This window comes from Oryzias latipes, chromosome 9 (genome assembly GCF_002234675.1).
Source record: "Oryzias latipes chromosome 9, ASM223467v1".
NCBI classification, from domain to species: domain Eukaryota; kingdom Metazoa; phylum Chordata; class Actinopteri; order Beloniformes; family Adrianichthyidae; genus Oryzias; species Oryzias latipes.
In genome coordinates this window covers 23,396,676-23,417,827 of record NC_019867.2, presented here as the reverse complement: position 1 = coordinate 23,417,827, position 21,152 = coordinate 23,396,676, and the positions used below count along the sequence as shown (strand labels likewise).

The window sequence follows — 21,152 nt, the reverse complement described above, 5'->3', positions numbered from 1 at the left end:
ATATACATAAATGACATATTCAATGTTTCAAAGCTTATGAAACTCATATTATTTGCTGATGACACAAACATATTCTATTCTACAGACAATCATAGGGAACTTATCAAGGTGGTGAACACAGAGTTAGACAAAATAAAATTATGCATGGATTACAACAAATTATCTTTGAACCTAGATAAAACCAAAGTGATGTTTTTTGGAAACTACAATGCAAATAAAGAGCTCTCAATTCAAATAAATAATGTCTTAATCAAAAGTGTTACAGAAATAAAATTCTTAGGGTTTTTTATTGATGACAAATTAAGGTGGAAGCCACACATCAGACACATACAAACTAAAGTCTCAAAAAGTATTTCAATCGTAAATAAATCTAAACATATATTAGGATACAACAGTAGATATTTATTGTACTGCTCCTTAATGTTACCATATTTAACCTACTGTATAGAAATTTGGGGAGAATAATTACAAGAGCTCACTACATCCTCTCTTTTTATTTCAAAAACGAGCCGTCAGAATTGTACATAAAGCCGGATATCTTGATCATACAAACAATCTATTTTATCAATCTAGACTTTTAAAACTGCATGACCTTGTTGATTTTTACACTGCGCAACTTTTATACAGAGCCAGTGGGAAATCGTTACCATTTAATATCCAAAAACAGTTCTCAGAAAATGAAGGAGGCTACAGACTGAGGGGATGTAGGAACTTCAAGATCAAACTGATAAGAACCACAAAGAAAAGTTTCTGTGTGTCAGTGTGTGGCACTAAACTTTGGAACGGTTTAAGTAATGAGCTCAAAAAATGCTCAAATATTCAAGAAAATGTATAAAGAAACTCTTATTTCAGGATATGAAGATAAGAGGATTTAAGGATCAACAGGTGTTTGAATAATTCCAAATCCATGTGTGAACTTGACTGTGGTGAAATTATCAAAGCTGTTTTAATTACAACCAATGAGTGTTACATTGTAATGTGCAATAATGATTACTGAAATGTTTAAATTACAATCAATAAGCTATTGATTTTGTTTACTTGATCTGCAATGTGTAGCAATAATTACTAGTTTAATGTTATCATGTGTTCTAATGATAATCAATTATTATTACATATCGGTACCGTTAATGTTTACTGAAATCATGAATGAATGTTTTCTGAAGATCATCAATCATTTCTAGGCACTGGATTTTCTTACTTGAAGAGAATCTATCTGATCAGAACCGGATTTAAAAACACTGTTAAACTATCAAATGAATGAACTCAGTAGGGGTGGGATTATATACTCCTTTTCAAACAATAAATCCAACTCTACTTATACCTCAGTTAATGATCACTGTATTTAATTAAGCATACATGACTTAAGTGACATTTTTGTTTTGATTTCTGTCTTTTTAATCTATGCATTTCATCATTTCTGTAATGAGTTTGATAAATATGTGTAAATTCTTTATTGCTTTGACTACAATACTTGAAATAAATCACTAAAAATCAAATAAAATAAAAAATCAATAAAATCAAAATTATTGCATTAATCGGGATTAATTAATTACAGACAAAGTAGCGCTTAAGTTTTTTTAAATCGCATTAATCTCATTTTTAATCTGTAACTATTGTTCTGTTCTCAAATATAAAACAAAGGGTCCAACTTGCATGAACGTTTTGTTTGAACTCAGCGGAAAATGCCTCTTATATTGCTTTCAGTGCATGTCTCGGTGTCCATCTACACAGTGATTACCACGCACTTGTTGTTGCTGTGACATCATCAATGTGCGACTTTGCAGATCCTAACTGAATTAATCCAATACAAAGCCACCACGCCACAGCTATTATCTATCATGCAAGGCATAAAACCAGACGAGGTGTTCGTTATCATTAATTAATGGAGTATGCGGAGGGCTGATTGTATCAGACGGTAATCTATGGAATGAGGTTTGTAAACATGTGTTTTAGTATATTAAACACTTTGTTGTAAATGATTTTTGGACTGCTCAGAAATTTTTTAGCTACTGTTTGTGTTCAATGAGAGCACTCTGGACCTGTTTTGGTCTTGTGCTTTGTTTTTTTTTCTTAAATGTTTAAGATTAAAAGAACACCTCTGGTTGGTTTTAATGTAAAGGTTGGAAGTCTGTTATAATAAAAAATAAAAGCCACGTTTTGATATTATTTTTACCTTTTACTGTACAACAGTGTCACAATTTTAAATGAAAGTGCCTCAAAAGGAGGCTTTTCACAGCAATTCCCAGCCAGCAAGGCCAAGTGGGCCCCATAAGGCCCCCAATTATGCCAGTCTGGGCAAACACAGGTGGAGCCTCCATGGAAACTGCGGACAAACCCATTCGGGGCCCACATTTTCTGCCCAATTTTAAACCATATGTGGCCCACTTGGCCCCCGCTGGGTTATTAGGTTTGATTAAATTAGATGAACTAATTACAGGTCATGATTAATTCATTGCACAAAACTTTTTGCATGACAGCATTAAATAAAACTAGTGGTATATTTTAGAAGGGAGCAAACAAACTGGGGATCAAACTAATAGCCAGAATGACGAAAACTGTCAAGAACTGGAGATGTAGGATCCAATATGCAGGAGATCGGGCTTGTTGGCAAAAATCTAAACATTTAACACATAAACTTAAAAAGGAAAATTGAGAAACAAAAAGTGGACAAAGCAGAGGAGAAGACTTGACCATAAAGAACTGAAGTAAACTGAGGACCATTAACACAAATCTAGACCCTGTGAATATTTGTCAACCTAAACCTGATGTGACTGACATGACATTACATGACAAAGAACACCAAATCCGTACAAAATCAAAGAGTCAAAACCAACTCAAGTGCAAAAAAACAACAACCTTACTTTATGTTACACCAGTAAGAATGTATTACAAGCTCTGTTTATTTCTTTTTTTTTGCATTTTGTACTTATTTCAACTTTTTAATTACCTAATTAAGGCCATCACTCAAAAATGTCAGATTTTCATTTAATGCAAATGATTTCCAGCCTACGTTTAATAAAGGGACGTCTCCCAATTTCCTCCAGCAAAATCAGCATTAATGACTGATGGAGTAAAGGCCACATTCTACGCTTGTACTGTAGACTCATTCTCTCCGTGACTATTGTGTATTTTTTAGTTAAATTGAATCTATTCAGTCATCAAGTTTATTCAAAAGATGAGATTGTTTGTCTTTTTACTATAGCTTGTCAAATATATTCTTTTTTAGTTAAATTGGGAATTCGGCCCAAGTTTAATGTTCTCATGGTACAACAAAAAAGACTTAAATTATTATAAAAAAAACAAGCTATGCTTTGGTTGTTGATGATAAAAAAAGCAATCTGAAAATAGTTTTTTGATTTGCCGCATTTCTTCTAGACTGCTGTGCCCGTTATTGAAAAGTGCTAATGTTTTTTTATGGATCTGTTTTACAACTACACACTCTAATCATTGTTGTAATGATCTACTAACAAATGCTAATTTTCCGGGGTGAGTAAATCCAGGCTTAAGCTTTTATTGGCTGCAGCCTCTGCCAGCACAAACCTATCAAAGGTTGGACGTCTGGTCTTCATTTTCAGACTTTTTGCCACTGAAAGTCTAAACATTGTTGTTCACCTCACTCACGTCTCATGTACTGGGCTGTTACGCTCTACTGAAGCTGAAGAAAAGATCAAATGAACTAAAAACTTAGTTTGGCTCTCAGTTTGTGTTAGATAGATGAAACTTTTTTTTAATGAAGCTATAATCCATTCTGCACCAGGTTTCATTCATCTCATATATTAGACATGATTTAAATTGTAAGATCATTTTCTTGCATAAGTGCTCAATGGTGTTTTGCTCGTCCTTCTAGATAATCTTACTGAAATGTGTGAGTATTGCATGAATAATTGAGAAAATGTAGCAGAAATATGATCCTGGAGTAATTCAGTTCCAGACATTTAATTGCTGCTGCAGCAGTAATCTAATCTTTCATGCATGAAAGTGAGAGATATGTGCACTTTGTACACCATACTTTTGTGAAACTAACACTATGGAGTCAAGGTTTTACTCAAAGTCCACTCTATAACTACTGCATTGGTTATATATACCCCATTTTCTGCACTATAGGTCACCAATGTATAGGGCACCCTCAGTCATGAATGCAATACCTCTAGTTCTAAATATTGTTTGCAACACGTAAAAACAGATTGATAACTGCTGAAACTGTTACTGTGACTACGCTAACTACCAACCTTGTTGTAACACGTTAAACAACACAGTCCAACACCGCTAAGCTGCATTAGCGTGTTTACAATAATGGTCAACCTTGTTTGAAGCTCATACAAAAACGGACTGACCCAGAATTACTCTATATTTAAGGTAATCCAGCTTATAAGGCGCGCATCATTTTTGGAAAATATTTAAGGCTTCTAAGCACGCCTTTGTCAATAATGCGGAAAATATATTTCAAAATACAAATACACAGCATGACACTTAATTACAGAACAAACCCCATCCACAGACTTATCCATCCTTGTTTTAAGTAATTCCACTGGAGCACATTACTGCTGTCTGAAAGCAGAGTAAACCCTGGATGAGTCACACTGACTTCCTTAAGGTTAAACGCTTAGATGACCTTCTAGTTTCCAGAATTATTAAGACATCAAAGAAGATGCAAACGACAAGGGGGGTGGTAAATATGAGAGGAGCTTCATATTACATCCCTTATGAAGAAGCTTCCCATCAGGCGTCCACACTGAGCTTTTTGTTTCTACCGTTTGATCTAGCTTCACCTCCCCAAGACAGCATGTGCAGTTTGAAGCCAGAACTGTGTCCTTGAATGGAAAAGAATGAAGAAGATGATGAAGGGGAGGAAAAACAGAAGAGAGCAAGAGAAAAGGAAGGACAGGCTGAGGAATTATTCAAATAACTGTTAGATTTGTAGCTTTGACAGGATCCTCATTAGCATAACTTCAAAACCTCACAGCTCCAGTCTTAGTAATACACGCACATTGAGCGTCCCCACAACCCTGTCCTCCATTTCTAATTGTCATGAAGAGATGTGGACTTATGAGGGAGTGATGGAAAAAAACCAAAGCAGCCCCTCTTCCTCTGCTCCGTCTCCTGAGATGACACTGGGGCGTCCCCATCTGGGTTTTTCTTTTAAATAGTGGCCTTGTGTCTTATCTAGGAGGCAGACCAGTCCTGCCAATTAACATTCCAGTACAATGCTGGTGCAGCCTGGGAAAAGAAAGTCCAACTCCCACTTCCATTGACACACAAACACATTCTTATGACGCTTCCACATAATTATTAAACAACTAAAACTTTAACCACAAGAAGATTTTTTAAAGGGAATTTGTGTGGACACCACAAAAACATGCTGAGTCATGAGAATTCTAGAGCGGTACTTTGTCATTTAATTTATTTTCAGTAATCAAGTAATATCATTCTGGACCAGATAACAGCTTCTATCAGTCTGCATGATTTTTTATTTCTGCCTTTTTTTGACAGGTTTTTCAGGTAAATCATCGTGTTTGATGTTTTTGTTGCATTTGTTCTAATAAGTCACTTTAGCATCAGATGTCTTGTTGGTTAGGCCTATTCTTAATTTAAAAATCATAGATTTTGAAAAACCTTACTAAAAAAAGATGTGCAATGGAATGATAGTCAACCACAAATTAAAGATACTAAATCAATACTCACTTTTTTAAGTTCGTTTTAAAAACATAAACAATAAGAAAAGTTGGTTATTTTGTCTATATTTTAGTTATCTTGTGTGTTTTAACAAAGTTACTCATATTTGTTGGTTTTCGTTGTGTGTTGTTTTTTACTTTTTTGTGTATTGTAATGAGATACAAGTGTACCGATGACTTTATGGACTAAGTAAAAAAGGTAGAAAAAAATTCTTCTGCCTTTCCCCCTTTCCTTGACACACACAAAAAATGTTGCATGTTGTGTTGTTTGGTGGGAATGAAATAAAATAGAAATAAAAATAAAAAATAAAACCCAGCTGAGCGGAATTGCATGATAAGTGTATTAGGGTCACCATAAATAAATAAAATGTAAAATATACGGGAATAAAGTTGGCAATTATGAGAAAAAGTGAACATTTTATAAAAAAAAAGACTTGTAGAATTATGAGTAAAAAAGTCAATATGTTACAATATTTTACAACGATGAAGTTGTAATTTCATAAATTGAGAATTTACTAGATTATATTTATAATTTTTTAGGCAAAAGGCTTCTTACTAAGAAAAATAAAAACAATAACAGCAAAAACCCAATATCATGTTTCAGTATCAGAGACGTAGAGCGCATTGTTTGATTGGTTTCAAAAATAAAGAAATATTCTTTTAGTGAGTCAATATTGTTTTGTTATAAGTATAAAAAAAGTTTTAAAGAATTTGCAGGAAACTGGGCCTCTTCAGAACAAGATTCTTGGATTTCTGGCGGGTGCTTCCCTGATGCCATTGGCAGTATAGTTACAGAGGTCCAAATGCATTATGGGGCTGGAATTCCTATATTAAACTGAAGCCTTATAGCATCGCCATAAATGGCTTTATTGATGAATTTAGTTGGGATATAATGTGGATGGAAGCTTACACAAACAACTTTATCTTTGGAAAAGCTTTGCTTCTGTCTTGTAAAATAACATTTTCCTCATCATTTTATGAGTTTATTCTCATAAAATGACGACTTTGTCTCATGCTTTAATTACTTTTTTTTTAATTCAACTTTTTTTACTTTCATGTTGGCTCTGATTCGTAAAAATGGATTATTGGTAAAGTGAGAATAAAGAGGTCAAGCTTCATGCAACTCCTTTCTTTAAAAGTCTCAGGGAATGGGAGAACTCTGGCAAAGGCAATTTGGAATTGGAATTTTGAGTTTGAGTTGGTAAAACATGAGAAATAGCATTTGAGACTAGAAATCCGCAACCAAAGATGTAAGGCAGGATACAATTTTTTTTAAAACATTTCTTATAATGTTATGTTCAGCCAAAGCACTAACCACAAGCTAAGCCAAGTGACCCAGAAAAAAATGAAGACAAATGATAATAAGCCATGGGAGATTTAACCTCAAAATAATTCCTTTGGTATATGTAACCACATGTTATTTACAGTGCAGATATAATTTGTTTCAACTGATATTTATGCAAAAATTTAAAGAGTCTTTCATTTGGCTCTATATAGTGTTTCAACACAAAATTTATTGGCAGTTTTCAGGGGGTGTTTTGGTGCCAGAAACATAACAAAACTCCAAAGAAATACTTTCCCTTCCTGCTGTTACAACAGAAAAGAGTATGTAGCTCATGTTTGTGTTGAACTTGGAGGAATTTAGAACAGTTGAGAGGCAATCAGCCAATGTGAGCTTCCCTCACTTCAGCTGAATAAGAAAAAAGTGCTCCCATTAACAAAGATTAACTTCCAATTTCCTTCCTTGGAAGCTTTAGAAGGCGATGCTTTGGCAAATGTTCTTATTCATCACTTTTGTCAGTTCTGTTCTAACACGCAAGATGAAACTGCCATATTAAAACTAAATGAAGGTCTCTGAAGGGCAGCAGCAATGAAAGAATTCTTACAAAGTGAAGCCTATTGAGTCAAGAAAAAGGTCAAAGACCAAAATACTGAATGTGACAGATGACACTTGGAAACAGTCCGTTCAAACAGAACTGCTCCGGGATTAAAAAAATGCTATTTCTCTTGATAATGGATGTCTTTTTCCACAACCAGTACAGGGAATGACCCAGAATGCAGTGCACAAAGGTTAAACCGACATATCTCATGTGAAACACAGATCTTTCACTGCCAAAAAATTACATGATACCTCAAAGGACAGTAACCTCACTGAAGAAAACATGGGGTTTAAGTTAAACAGTTTGGTTCAGAAAGACAATTGTACAACTATCTACTGTGATTACTAAAATGGTTTGGCAAATTTAAATACGAACAGTTGATGCTATTGTCTCAAACAGCCAAACGAGTGTTCCGTATTTTTTTTAAGAGCACAAGTTGTTGTTTTTCATAGTTGGGTTAAAGGTGCAACTTGGAGAGAAATTAGTCTTCCTGGATTTGTGTGCGCAAAATACTTGATTTTTAACTTGTGTCTGCCTTTTTGTGTTTAACTTTGGATTTGTGAGTGTGAAATAGCTTATTGTAACTCATACATTTTGTGCATAACTATTTGTAGATGATGCATTTAAACGCTCCTACAATGCTGGGTCATCAGAATTTTCTTATCAGCCACTTTGAACTTAGGTTGTGAATTGTTTATCATCATGTTATCACAAATCCAGTGAGACAGTATTCACTATATAAACTTACACTCGTGCAAATTATGTGATTTAAAAAAATTAAATGGCAACAACCACTAGAGGTCACTGTAGATGTCTGCGCCAGTATTTGCTACTGACAGCAACGAAGAAGAAGAAGCACAGCTCAGTCTCACGCCAGGCTTAGCAGAATTCTTCCAAAGTGACACAGACAAAGAACTCAATGGATTTAGTGTGGATTAAGTGATTTCAAGTTCTTTATGCTATGGCTATCTTAATAATTGTTCACACGTACCACAAATGTAATAGATTCCTTCTATGTTTCATTAAGCTAAATAAGCATCAGTGTGTTACGGTAGGGAAGCGTGCAGATGTTCAGTGTATTGGTGTTATCTATTTTGTTGGTATGATTTAACTTTCAGGATGAAATGTCCGTTCTTCGCCCCATATTTTGTTAAATACATTTCCCACAAAAGTGTGACTCATACTCCAGTGTGACCTATATATGATCTTTGTTATGCATTTTTTGTCTGCTGCGACTTATAGTCTGGTAGGCCACTGTAGGAGTTCATAATGACAGTCAAAAGGTATATTGCATGTTGCGATAGAGCAGAGAGCTCCACATGAGACTACAACCAAGTCTCACCACTCCATCAGCGTGTGAAGCTGTGGGTGAGCGCCCTCATTCACAGAGTCGTGAGGCATGAAGGTCGGCCAGCCGTACACACAGCTCAGGAGATCCCTGGATTAGACACGCTCAGCTGCTCTCTGCTGATGCTGCCCTGTGCTGCATCCAAACATTCTCAAAACACAGCAAGGGCAACGCTGCACAAAATGCACAAGGTTAGTGCCCTGCTAACTATTCTGGAAAACAACATGACAATTGAATGAAGTGGGAGAAACACTTTGAAGATGTGAGGAAAGTCACTCCGGGACAATAAATGGTAAAAGGTAAATGGCGCATACTAGTGTAGCGTTTTTTCTACCTTCATCGAAGGCTCAAAGGGCTTTACAGTCACAGTCCCATTCACACACTGATGGCGGCTCCGCTGCCCAACGCTGGTGCCAACCTGCCACCAGTAGCAAGGTGGGGTTCAGTGTCTTGCCCAAGGACACCATGAAACATGGGCAGGCAAGGAGGGAATCAAACCTGAAAACTTTTGATCAGAGGTTGACCATCCTCCCACTGCACAATGGCCCGTAATGTTTCTATACTTTTGTTTATATACTCTTTTTTTTTTTCATTCATTCATTTTCTGTACCGCTTTGTCCCTTTCGGGGTCACGGGGCTGCCGGAGCCTATCCCGGCTACTTGGGCGTGGGCAGGGGATGCCCTGGACAGGTTGCCAGTCTGTCGCAGGGTAGAACATCCACAATCACACACCCATGCACTCTCACACTCACACCTATGGACAATTTAGAGTTGCCAATTAACCTATGAAGCATGTTTTTGGACAGTGGGAGGAAGCCGGAGACCCCGGAGAGAACCCACGCATACACGGGGAGAACATGCAAACTCCACACAGAGAGGTCCCCGATTGATGTATTTTTCATGTCCCCCAGCCGGGACTTGAACCAGGGGCCTTCTTGCTGTGAGGCAAGAGCGCTAACCACTGCGCCACCGTGCAGCCCACTAGCTCTAGCTAACTAGCTCTCTTTTTATCCTATATATTTGTTTTTTCTGTTGCTTTCATTAGTTATGTTCAGACAATTTGCAGCATTCTTGTTATAAAACTGTAAATCAATGCATTATAACCACTGAAAGATGAAAATGTCATTCAATAAATTGTAAAAGAAGCTTATTATTTGAAAAACAACTCCAAACTCACACTAAATAAGACATTTTTGTATTAAAGAAACTCACAAACCAGTATTACCCCCCCCCCTCCTGTTTTTTTAACTTAATTTGCACCCATTTAAAAATAAATGTTTCAAATTGTCAGGCAGAAATTAAAGTCTATTGAAAACGAAAATGGTGTATTCTGTTGCGATTGTCATGAGGGCCGTAATTATCGCTGAGAGAAGCTGTAAACACACGCCTCAATGCTTTATGAACTATTCTAGTGAAATGGCTTTTTCAGACCCCAAGCATGTTTAATAATTCTTCTAATTTGGTGCTGCAAGAGAACGGAAGCGCACAATGCGGGGCAGGGTAACTGTTTACAGATAACATAAATTCTTGACTAGAATACCAAGTGAACCGAGTTTGTGCATGGACTGCAAACATCGGCCTCACACCAACCACACTCTTGCAGTGTGCTCATAATATTTTGGACTACAACTTTTTGATGGACAGGGACACTGTAATCCTGAGTTTTTTTTGTCCTTTGTTGAAGACTGTGCTACAAAGAAAACAGGAGAGACAGCAAAATACAAGTATGGTCGGGCTCATTAAAGCAGTAAATTCAGACCTGAACAGCTTGAACGCTTATCATTATAACTTGTAATTTTCAAAGAAGATTTCACACTCAGCTGTAAACTGGAAATTGATTCTGCAGCCAGAAACCCATTACAAACTCTGTTCCTTTTGATATTTGTTTTCAGATCCAGTCAGAGAGAAATAAAAACAATACCCTTTCTCTAAAATGATTGTGCCAAATTTTTGGTTTAAATGTATTTGTATTTGGGAAGTGGGGGCAGGCTTACTCCACAACAACAGTCCCGCCCACAACTCAGACGGGATTATCGAATGAACTCCTGCTGCTCTGCAGAAGCTATGTTCAAGAGAATGACAGGTTTTTTGATTTTGGCTAAAAACGGCAAAATCAGAGGTAAAAGACCATTTCTGTCAGAAATACAATGTAAAAGCAACAAAAGAAGTAGCAAGCAAAACTGAGAGCTTTATATTATTTAAGAGTATGAGTATCCTGGGCCAATGCAGATCCCTGAGCTGCTGCACAGGCAGTGAATGGCCCTTTTTGGAATAAAGAAAATCTGGGTTACTGAAAGGTTTCTGTGTGTGTGAGAAAGAAGGTGATGCAGCATATTAGAGAATAAATTCAGAGCCCTGACTCTGTTCAGCCTCCTTCTCTAAAAAGTATTCAACAAGAGTGCAAAAGTAATCTCTCAAGGTTTGGAAACTGTTTTCATTTCTATTCAGATGCAGTGCATCATACAAATAAGATTACTTATTAAGTTTTGTCATTTTATGTTAGCAATGTGGGCAAACTGCTGAGGGGAATTGTGGGTCAAACGACCATGTTTCATTCTATAGGAGGTAATGATTTTTGTGTTCGACCCGTCTGCCACTAACAAGAAGTGGCAGAGCTCCAACAGGACAGCAGTGCTGGAGGGCTGATGAGAAACTGTTTTGCTTTTGCTCATCAAAAATCAAATCTGTTGTCTGAGGCTGCCTCAGAATCAGTTCACATGAGAATCTTTTAGATTTCTTCTCCTCAAAACATTTCCAAAGTCAAGGTTTAGACCTGTCTGTCTTACTGCAAAAACAGGCCCCTCAGAAAAAAGTCAAATTCTTTCTCTGGTAGCAGCTTTTCTTATTTTTAGAAAAATATTCTATTTACTAATCCATGTTTTGTAAAACAAAAAATATTTTACAATTGAAAAACTTCTTTTCTACCATCTCTTGCAAGACAAAAAATAAGACAATTGTTCTTGAAACAAAGGGGTTTTTACTTTCTTAAGATTCAGTTTTTGCAGTGCTGGCAAATACTTACTTTGTATATTAAGTTAGACGTGGAAATGCAGAATGTGGAGTCTATTTGGGGGGTCATGCTAATCACACAGGAGGGGCTGAAAGGCGTGATCTGACTTTCTCTCTCTTCGTTTCCTCAGGAGCTGCAGTTCATAACTAATCCGTCTTCCCCTCTGATTCATCCTTTTCTTCAATAAGTTTAAAAACAAAAGTCCGTGCAAATTCCTGCCATGTTGTTGCAGTTTTGCTGCCAGATGCTTAGAAATTATGATTTTTGGTGCCATAAGAAATTATTAAGGAAAAGCTGACATTAAATCCGATTTATGAACCATCACACAGAAGTTGTTAACAGATGACAGAGAAGTTAAATTCGAGACATAGGTACAGGCAGCCATAAAAAGCAAAAGAACACTAATCTTAAAAAGAAAACTGGAGAAAAGGAGTAAAATTATCTGTCTGTACAGTAAGTAATTTTTACTTATTAATCTTGTGATTAGACATCAGAATAGAAAAAAGAGGTTCCACACAAGCATTTAAAAAAGGAATGAAAAAAGCTGAAAAAGCATACTGTTTAATAGAATTACCGTTCTTCAAATTGGATGTTATACAGCCCAATAATAAGTATTTTTTGCTATTTCTGAGTAAATTGTATTTTTGGAGTTTTTATGCACCTTATTGTAGTTCATATTGATTACAGTTTAAAAAAAAACTAATGTAATAGGAGGAAATTATTTATTTTAAGAACAAAATGTGAACAAAATGAGAATATGATCTTAGTACAAGCTGGCCCATCTTAATAAAATAAATCGTAAATCATAAATCTAATGCTAGCACATATTCTTAGAACATGAATCTAAATTTTTGATTCAAAAATAATGTAGATGTCTAATGAACAGTTCTTAGCAGTTCTTAAATCAAACAATTTGAGGTTCTTTTGTCTTAAATCAAGTTTTTCTATTGTTAACAGCATGGAGCAAAAGGATTTTTACTTATCTTAATAATAATTTCCTAATTTCTGGTTCCGAAGTCTTTATGAGATCAAAAAAAATCTTGACTGCTTATTTTGGGAAAAGCTTGGAAAAGGCAAAGATAAATTAAAGCGAATTAAAAATCTGGTAATTATCTTGAATATCTAAAAACAGGGTTTTAAATCTTTGCAAGTATCAAATAGATTGCATTGTGTGAGCTGGTCAACATTAGTAAATATGTTTTTGAAATCCGATATACGTGTGATGCAAAAAAGTGGCCACTAATTCCTAAATTCAAACAAACTTACCGTGCTTAAATATCTAAAATCAAGATCAGTAAGATTTACGTCTAGTTTTAAGATGAAAAATCTTGGGTATCTTCGCAGTGAACAGTTAGAACTTGCAACTGTGAGAGATGACTAACTTTTCAAAATGCGAGAGCAACATCCAGCCTTAAAAATAACCTCAAGATTAGCATTGAGTTTTAAACATGAAGGAGGTTTAAAAAAAATAAGAAAGAAGAAAACATTCTTCGTGTTGAGATGTGATCAAGGTTTCAGGAGTTTTGAGTCTTGCAGCTGCAGAAAGAGAACTTTATAGATGGTTGTGGTGGAGGGGTGAAAAAAAAATCGACTGCACTCTTGCAACACCCTGTGGTTTTACAGTCAACCCAACTCAATGCAGCTCATTAACTGATGTAACAGCCAAGTTAACAGCAGCTTTTGTCTCTGTGAAAGCTGAGTGAGGAACCATTATACCAGCGCTGGATTTATATCAAGATGGCATTGCACACTGGGAGGATTTTGTTGCTATGCAACACACACTGCTTGTGCATTTGCAAAGCATGTATCCATGCCAGTTCCACATTGTAAAGCAAACAAAAAGAATACTTGGGCTAAAACAGCAGAAAGTGGTAAAATATTTCTTTCCTCTATACATTAAAACTAAATTCTTAGTTACTATGAAGGAAATTGTGCAGCCAAATTTTCAGGTAACAGAAATCAGAACCAAATTTCCAGCAAAATGGAGTTGGCATGTTAATGTTCTTTCCTTTAATGGACTGAGCAACATGTCAACCATAATTTTTCATATTCAATTACATGAAAACCTGAGAAGACGGGAGTTTAAATCATGCAGCTCAGGCCTGGAGAGGTCAAATTAGTCCATAGGTAGTCTGCATGAACAGTGACAGCAAACCCTAATTGGCCCCCAGCCAGCAAATTAATATGCCCTCCCTTAGTATTAATACTAGCTTTTTCCCCAAAGGCTCAATTTGAGAACCGTTAATAGGAAAGACTTGTGGATGCCTTTATGATCACTTCAACAACTCTGCAGTCTACATTCACACCAGAAGTTTGCATTTGGTGCAGATGTGGAAGAAAGACATGGGAATTTTGGTTGTGACTAAAAAGTTCACACCAGTCATGGGACGCAGTTAATGAACGCGCTGTTCTTGAACACGCCTTTAGCTCAAGGTGTTCACACTGGACTGACGTTATGAGAGTCTAGCGCATATCTGCCATGGAAGCGGCTTGGTGCGAAGTGTCAAAGCAGTACAAATCTGCAAATCTTGCTCCAGGCTTTTTCTTTCACAGCTCTATTCCGATATGTGAAAGACTTGGTGTTCTGGCCGGGTATAAACCCGATTATTATTATTATTTCCCCCTCTATGTTCAATTTTCAAATGGCTGGCATTTCTATGAACTGAAAGGGACGCCATCCAAATGTCACTACCAAATACGAGTTCCTGATTGGTCCAAGTTCAACTGGTTTAACGTGCATTCAGTGGCCACAAGTTATGTACGTAGAGCCCGAAAACAGTCGTTGAGACTTGTGTAGCGACGGAAAAAAGCGTAAGCCCGAAACGCACATATACGCGTGTTTACATAGACTTTTCATTGGAAGTGGTGCGTGTTTCCGAGGGTGATATAAATGTAGCTCAACTTACATTATCCTTATGAATACTTCACAAAACACTGACCTCACACACAACAATCAAAAATTCCATTTCTATAACATCTATTAAGGTCGCTGCATGAGCCACAAGGGAACTGCAAGCACACCGACACTCCCTTTGAGATGCATGCCACAGCCGTCTACGACCCTCTACAGACCTGGACAACCTAAAACTCCTATAAAAGGAGTACCAAACTGTTTCACAGACAACTGTGGTAATGTTCTGAAGAAATACAGAAAAATACAAAGATCATGCTCCACTTTTTGATCAATTTCATGACCAGCTAGTCATACTGAGAATCAGCAGTTTAGTGGCCTCATACAACAATCTCCTAATCATTATAATTGGTAACATGCAGTATCTTTTTCAGTGATACTCAGCAATCGCAGCCCCACTTGTATTTTACAAAATACCTCCATCATAAGATACTTGAAAAATGTCAACAGGTCCATAAAGCCATCCAAACAGCTTCTATAAATAATTCATACAGGCTCAGGTTCAAAAAGTTCTGAAAAATCATCAATACAATGATTCCTGGTTGACCTCCAAGGAGTTTGAGGAGCAACTGGAGTGGAGTGTGTCCTGGAATTGACCTGCTTCAAAATATTCCATAAACACAGTTCACAGATGGCCACTCATTCCATGAAATAAGATGGAAGGATTTCCGTGGCTGTTGAGAGCTAAAAAACTAAAAACGAATAATAAAAACAGAATGACTGCATTTGTAATGGCCTTTATATGTATATGCTGTAAACGGGCAGTGTAGCAGGAAGTGAAGACACATCCACGTCTCTTGGTGGGACCGTAAAGACCAGCGGGCGCAGAAACACAGCCCCAACTTAATCTTCCATGCAAGTGCTTTCAATAACTACATGTCAGCTTGGCAGTCCAAAGCATTTTGTGTGAATTATCTTCCGTCGTTAAATCTTCCTCTCATGCCTAGTCTAAAGGGCTTTATCTCATCTGAGGCCAGGCTGTAACGTTTGGTCGAGGCGTCCAGAAGCAGCTCAGGTGATGTACAGCTCCCTTAAGAGCAGCCAGGAAGGGAGCTGGATCCCATTAAAGAGAAAACAGGACAAACAAACCAAAAATGACCTGGCAACACTTTTTTCCCCTCACCAGAAACTTTCAAACAACCTGTTTTAACTGCCAGAAACATGACTGACCTCTGAAGTAAAATGATTAACATTCTTTGAGGCTTTGTTTATAAGTAGTCTATGATTAAAAATACTCTTGATGTCAGACTAACCAAAGAAAAGCCTTAAAACTTCAAGAATATGCTGAACTGTTTTTGCCATTCCCCTTAATTTACCATCAAAAACGGAGGTTCAACCTCAGTTCATGGCTAATAAAGACAATGTCAAGGAGAAACTGAAGGTTTATGACGTTGAGTTGTATTTTGCTGTCCTCATCCTTTCTGTTTTCTGTGCAGGCTGGTTGTGGCTCCCCCTGGAGGGCAACACCCATCCCACTCACCTGTAGTTCTCTGTGGAGTGGTATCCAGCTGCCTGAACCTTGAATATTCGTTTAAGTAGTATTTCAGTTCCACTGTTTATGTTCTTTGTGCCTGTGTAGTTGTGTAAGTTTTTTCCCCTCAACTCAATTTGTACTTTTTGTATTTAATCATTTGTGCTTTATTAAGTATTGCCCAAGCTTTCCTCCATCTGGGTTGCCTAGTCGAGCCCTGGACATGACATGTCATATGTGCATATGAAATATGAATTTGTGTGCATAAATTATCATTTAGAGGTCACAAATTTGTGTGCATAAAATTTGTAGGTTTGTAGTATTTTAGTATTTTTAATTCCTACTATGAATTTATGACAACAAAATGCTAACTTGTGACCATTAAATGCTCATTTCTGTGCCCATAAAATTCTAATTTGTGTGCACAAATTAATAATCGGTGTTGACAAATTAGCAAATTGTGCGAAATAAAAATAAAAATAATATTCAAATACTAACATTAAAAATAAAAATATTCGTATTTTTGTATTTTCAATTCCTATGACTAATTTGTGGCCACAGAATATTCATTTGTGTGCAAATAAAATACAAAAGTTTGTGCACACAAACGCATTTTTGTATTTTTTATTCCCACTAATCTGATTACTAATTTCTGACCAGGAAATACTAATTTGTGCACACAAAAATTTGGTGCGATAAATTATTTGTTCTTTACAACAAACTATTTATTTGAGGGAACAAGATTTCCAGGCCACCATAGCCCTGCATTTCAATGACAGAATCCTAAAATTATGGTTTGTTTTAAACTTAAATATGATGCAAAAGCAGCAGTGTGCAAAGGATGCAAATACTATGCATCAAACTGGCCTTAATAAAAGACAGGAAATGCATATTCTTCAACAGAGTTAAAGCCACTAATGATACAAGTACTTATGTAAAACAGACCTGACGACCAATCACCCTGTTTTTTTTAATTTACTTCTATTTAGTAAATATTGACTGAATGCATTCAAATCTAATGAAATATTTGCAAGGAATTTTCAACTGCCAGCATTATTTCTGAATTATTCTTAGGTTAATTTTTATCAATCTGAATATTTTTAAAATTTTTGTATCAGTCAATTCAGTAAATATTCTAACAATTCTCTTCAAGACATTTATGATTACTTCATTACTTAAATGAAACAGTGATCCAACTCCTGTGTCACAGGGGATATATCCCTTAAATACTATCACCTAAGACTTGCTGGGTATTTTTTTTTGTCTGGTTTGCACACAGAAAGCAAACCCAAACAGCTGGCTTTTGTTTTGAAGAAAAAAGACAAACATCTGGCTTTCATGTCAAAGATATCAAAGATGCATTCGAAAAAGAAGAGTCAACTATTTCAGTAAGTCTGTAAGAACTGGACCTTTGATAACACAATGCAATGATGTTGTTAAAATGTTACTAAATGAAATTTTACTGAGCTTTGACGCATTTAACACAATGTCCTTAAATCATTACTTTGCGATATATTGGCCAGTGAGATCCTTTGGTTGTGCAGCCTTCTGTCAGTTTAATTTTTTTTTTTTCTTTTAACTTGTCCTGTCCAACAGCTAGGCAAACAGATGAGAGCTGAGGGCCTCTTGTGTTGGACATATTTTATTTTAACAAGAGGGGTTATTCATCTTCAGACAAACCAAAGGTATGTCTGAATAAACCCCTTTTGTAATTGAGGCCAAACTTTATTAATTTCAATCATGTTTGAAAATCTTTGGTGTTGGACCGGACGGAAAAGGAAAGAGGGGAAGAAGAGAGAGGGACGTTAGAGAGAGGGGGGGTAGGAGGGTGATAATAGGAGGGGAAGGGGGGTAAGACCATGAAGCAGCATAGAGCAGACAGGTTTACTGGTTGTTTATCGTTACGGTACGGTTCAAATGTAGTACAAAAAGGGCGGGGCCTGTTCACACACACTCAAATATTATCAACACACCTGCTAGCCGCAAAAATGTCCACATGTCAACATGCACACAGAACAGATAGTGTTCACGAACGCATACCTATGCCTTTAAACCAACTAGTGTGAAATCTTTCATTCATTCAATCATGCAAACTATTAGTGCAAAGGTGAGCTAACACCTGTGCTCAGGTGAGTGTTTATGTTCTTCTAAAATGGATGGTGGAATGTGAAAAGAAGGAGGAGGAGCGCCCAGCCACCCCCACACCCATACCCCCGCCGCAGCAGCAGCGGCAGCCGGAATTCCCCCAACGCCACACGGGAACAGGCAGGGAACAACCGCCCCCCGGGCGACCAAGACCGCCACCCAGGCCAGGGCCAGCAGGACCGCCGCGAGGCCCCCAGAGCCAGAGAGCAGGCAGGCGCAGAGGGAAAGAGAGCGCCGCCCCAGCCCAGCCAGGAAAGCAGCCCCCCGCCGCGCCGGAAGAGCCCAACGCAGGGCCCCACCGGAGAGGGACGCCCACAGCCCCAGACGAGCACCCCACCACCACCCAGGAGTTCCGGGCATCCCCCCGCCCCGACCCCAGGTACGAGCCAGGACCCCCCAAGGGAGACCCGCTCCGCACTCCAGGCAGCCACCCACCCGGCCCACGGTTGGTCCAGGTAGGAGCAAGGCAGGGGCCCGCCGCCCCCGCCCAGGAGGGGGGAACCCCGGGGAAAAAAGGGCGGCCCACAAGGGATGTTATAAATATGGCCCGACCAGGCTCGGCCATGTTGGATGTTTGGCGGGGCCCAGCGCCCAGGGGCAAGGACCAGGACCCACCCCCCAGGGACACGAACACCCCCGGCTCAGGTGTAATATGAACCCCCCCACCGTGCGGAGAGAGCACCGCCGGGCCCAGGGAGCCGGCACCCAAGGGACACGGCCGCCATCGCCAAGGGGCCCGCACCCCCCACCAGGGAAGGGGTAGGGGACAGATGGACCCAGGTCCCACCTTCCTTGTAAAATGTGTGTGCGTGTATGGGTGTTTGAGAGGGTGTTTGTGTGCATGTGTGTGTGTTTATGTTTGAATGTATATATTGAAGGGGGAGGGGTGTGTGTACTAAGGGGGGTGCAGTTAAAATTGGCGAGTAGGGCACTAAGGGGACATCTCCTGATTACTCACAGTGATGTCCCCTCACCCTCCACACCAAGGGGCCCTAAATGTCTAAGGTGCGGTTAAAATTGGCGGGTAGGGTGCTAGGAGGACATCTGCTGCTTGCTTGCAGTGATGTCCAAGCACCCCCCCTACCAAGGACCCTACATGTCTAAGGTGCAAATAAAACCGAAAGAGGGGGGGCCCACTCCATACGGCAATCATAGGAGGGGGGCCACTCCCAAGTAGCCCCCCCCCAAGGCGCATCGCAGGCTAGACCCCCCACCCCCTCACCCTAATATGAGGTTATATAAGGAAGGGGGTAAGTTGGGGACAGCTGGTAGACTGTCCCCCGGTGGTCAAACAGCCGTCCCCCAGCCCACCCCCAGCAAAGGGGCCAGGGCCACCCAGCCCAGGGGCCCACCCCCGGAGGCGCCGACACCCCAGGCCCGGCACCACCCACCCCACACAGAGAGAGAGGAGCCAGAAAGCGTCGCCCCCCCCCCCCCCCGGAGCAAGCCCAGGCCCCCACCCCCAGACGCCGGCCCTAGAAGAGCTCTGGTCAGGCCTCGACGGGACCGAGGAGGCCAACCGGCCGAGGCAACCACTGATTGCCTCAGCGGAGACCCCGACCCGCTAGCCCCCCCGACCCGTACTAATAATGGGCCCCCCCTCCCCCCCTCCCCCCCAGAACGCCCCCCCCACAGGACAGGGCCGACAAGCCCCCCACCCCACCCCACCCCAGACCCCGCAGCCGAAGCGGGTGACACCCAGAGCGACCGGGGGCCCCGAGAGGGTTGTCCCGTCCCGTCTCAGAGCCAGGGAAGGGCCGATCCCAGCCCCAGGTGCAGATGGGCAGCCCATCCGGCGCCGCTGGGCCCCCCCCCACCCAAGCAGGGCCCCCCGCCAACCCCCCCCAGCACAGGCAAAGGGACCACCCCCCCAAGCCAAGCCAGACCACCACCCCACCCCCCCACCACGCACCCCCACACCCAAGCCCAGAGGACCACGCAGCGCCCCAGCCCGCCCCACCCAGGCACCGGACCCGACCCCCCGACCAACGGAGCCCCCCACCGCCCCCGCCAGGCACCGGAAGCCCCGACCCCCACCCCAAACCACGGCAGAAGGGCAAGGAGCAGCGACGACCAAGCCCTCCACCCCCTAAGTCATGGAGTCAACCACAGGAGACCAGAGAGACTGAATTCTTTCAAAGTTACTTGAGCTTTGGGCTGACATTTTTTCCAAGCTGATATGATCAAACAGCAGATTTCTGTGTTGACTTATGTTTATATTTTTCTTGTTTTTCCAATTTATTAAAATAGTTTTTTTGGCAATACAAAGAGTTATGAAAATGATAGATGCTAATCCTTCTTCTATATCGATGGCACTCATGTCACCAAGCACACAAAGTGACGGTGAGGCAGTGATTGAAACCTTAAGCCAGTCTGTCAGTTTAATTTAGCGACACACAGACACCACAGACGTGACAGACACACAGTTTTTTCCCCCCCCCACACACACACAAACACACACACACACTCTTGTGGATCTTTTTAATAAGCTTCTGCTGCTCCTGAGTGTCAACAATAAATTACGATTGATCTGGTTGGAAAAGAGATTTAACTTACGTTTGGATGATGAGACAGGATGCATGCAAATACTGGAGCGGGTTGACATTTATCAAGCGGAGTCACAAAGCTGAACCTGAAAGAGAAAAAATAGAGAAAAGCTGTCACAAAAATATGCAAAATTAAAAGCAGATTTTTTTTCAAAAGGTTTAATAGAAC

General features: G+C 39.7%; 1 protein-coding gene across 7 annotated transcripts in view; it reads right to left on the bottom strand.

Annotated features, from left to right (window-relative positions):
* The window catches only part of arvcf (ARVCF, delta catenin family member), a 265,429-nt gene that overhangs the window by 196,089 nt on the left and 48,188 nt on the right, over nucleotides 1-21,152 (bottom strand). For 6 of the 7 annotated variants that reach the window (XM_023958692.1, XM_023958698.1, XM_023958694.1 and 3 more), the window contains exon 2: nucleotides 20,994-21,069. In XM_023958692.1, coding sequence (XP_023814460.1) covers nucleotides 20,994-21,042 — 49 coding nt within the window. In that variant the 5' untranslated portion in view covers nucleotides 21,043-21,069. The remainder of the gene's footprint in view (nucleotides 1-20,993; nucleotides 21,070-21,152) is intronic. The other variant, XM_023958693.1, reaches the window with a different exon arrangement.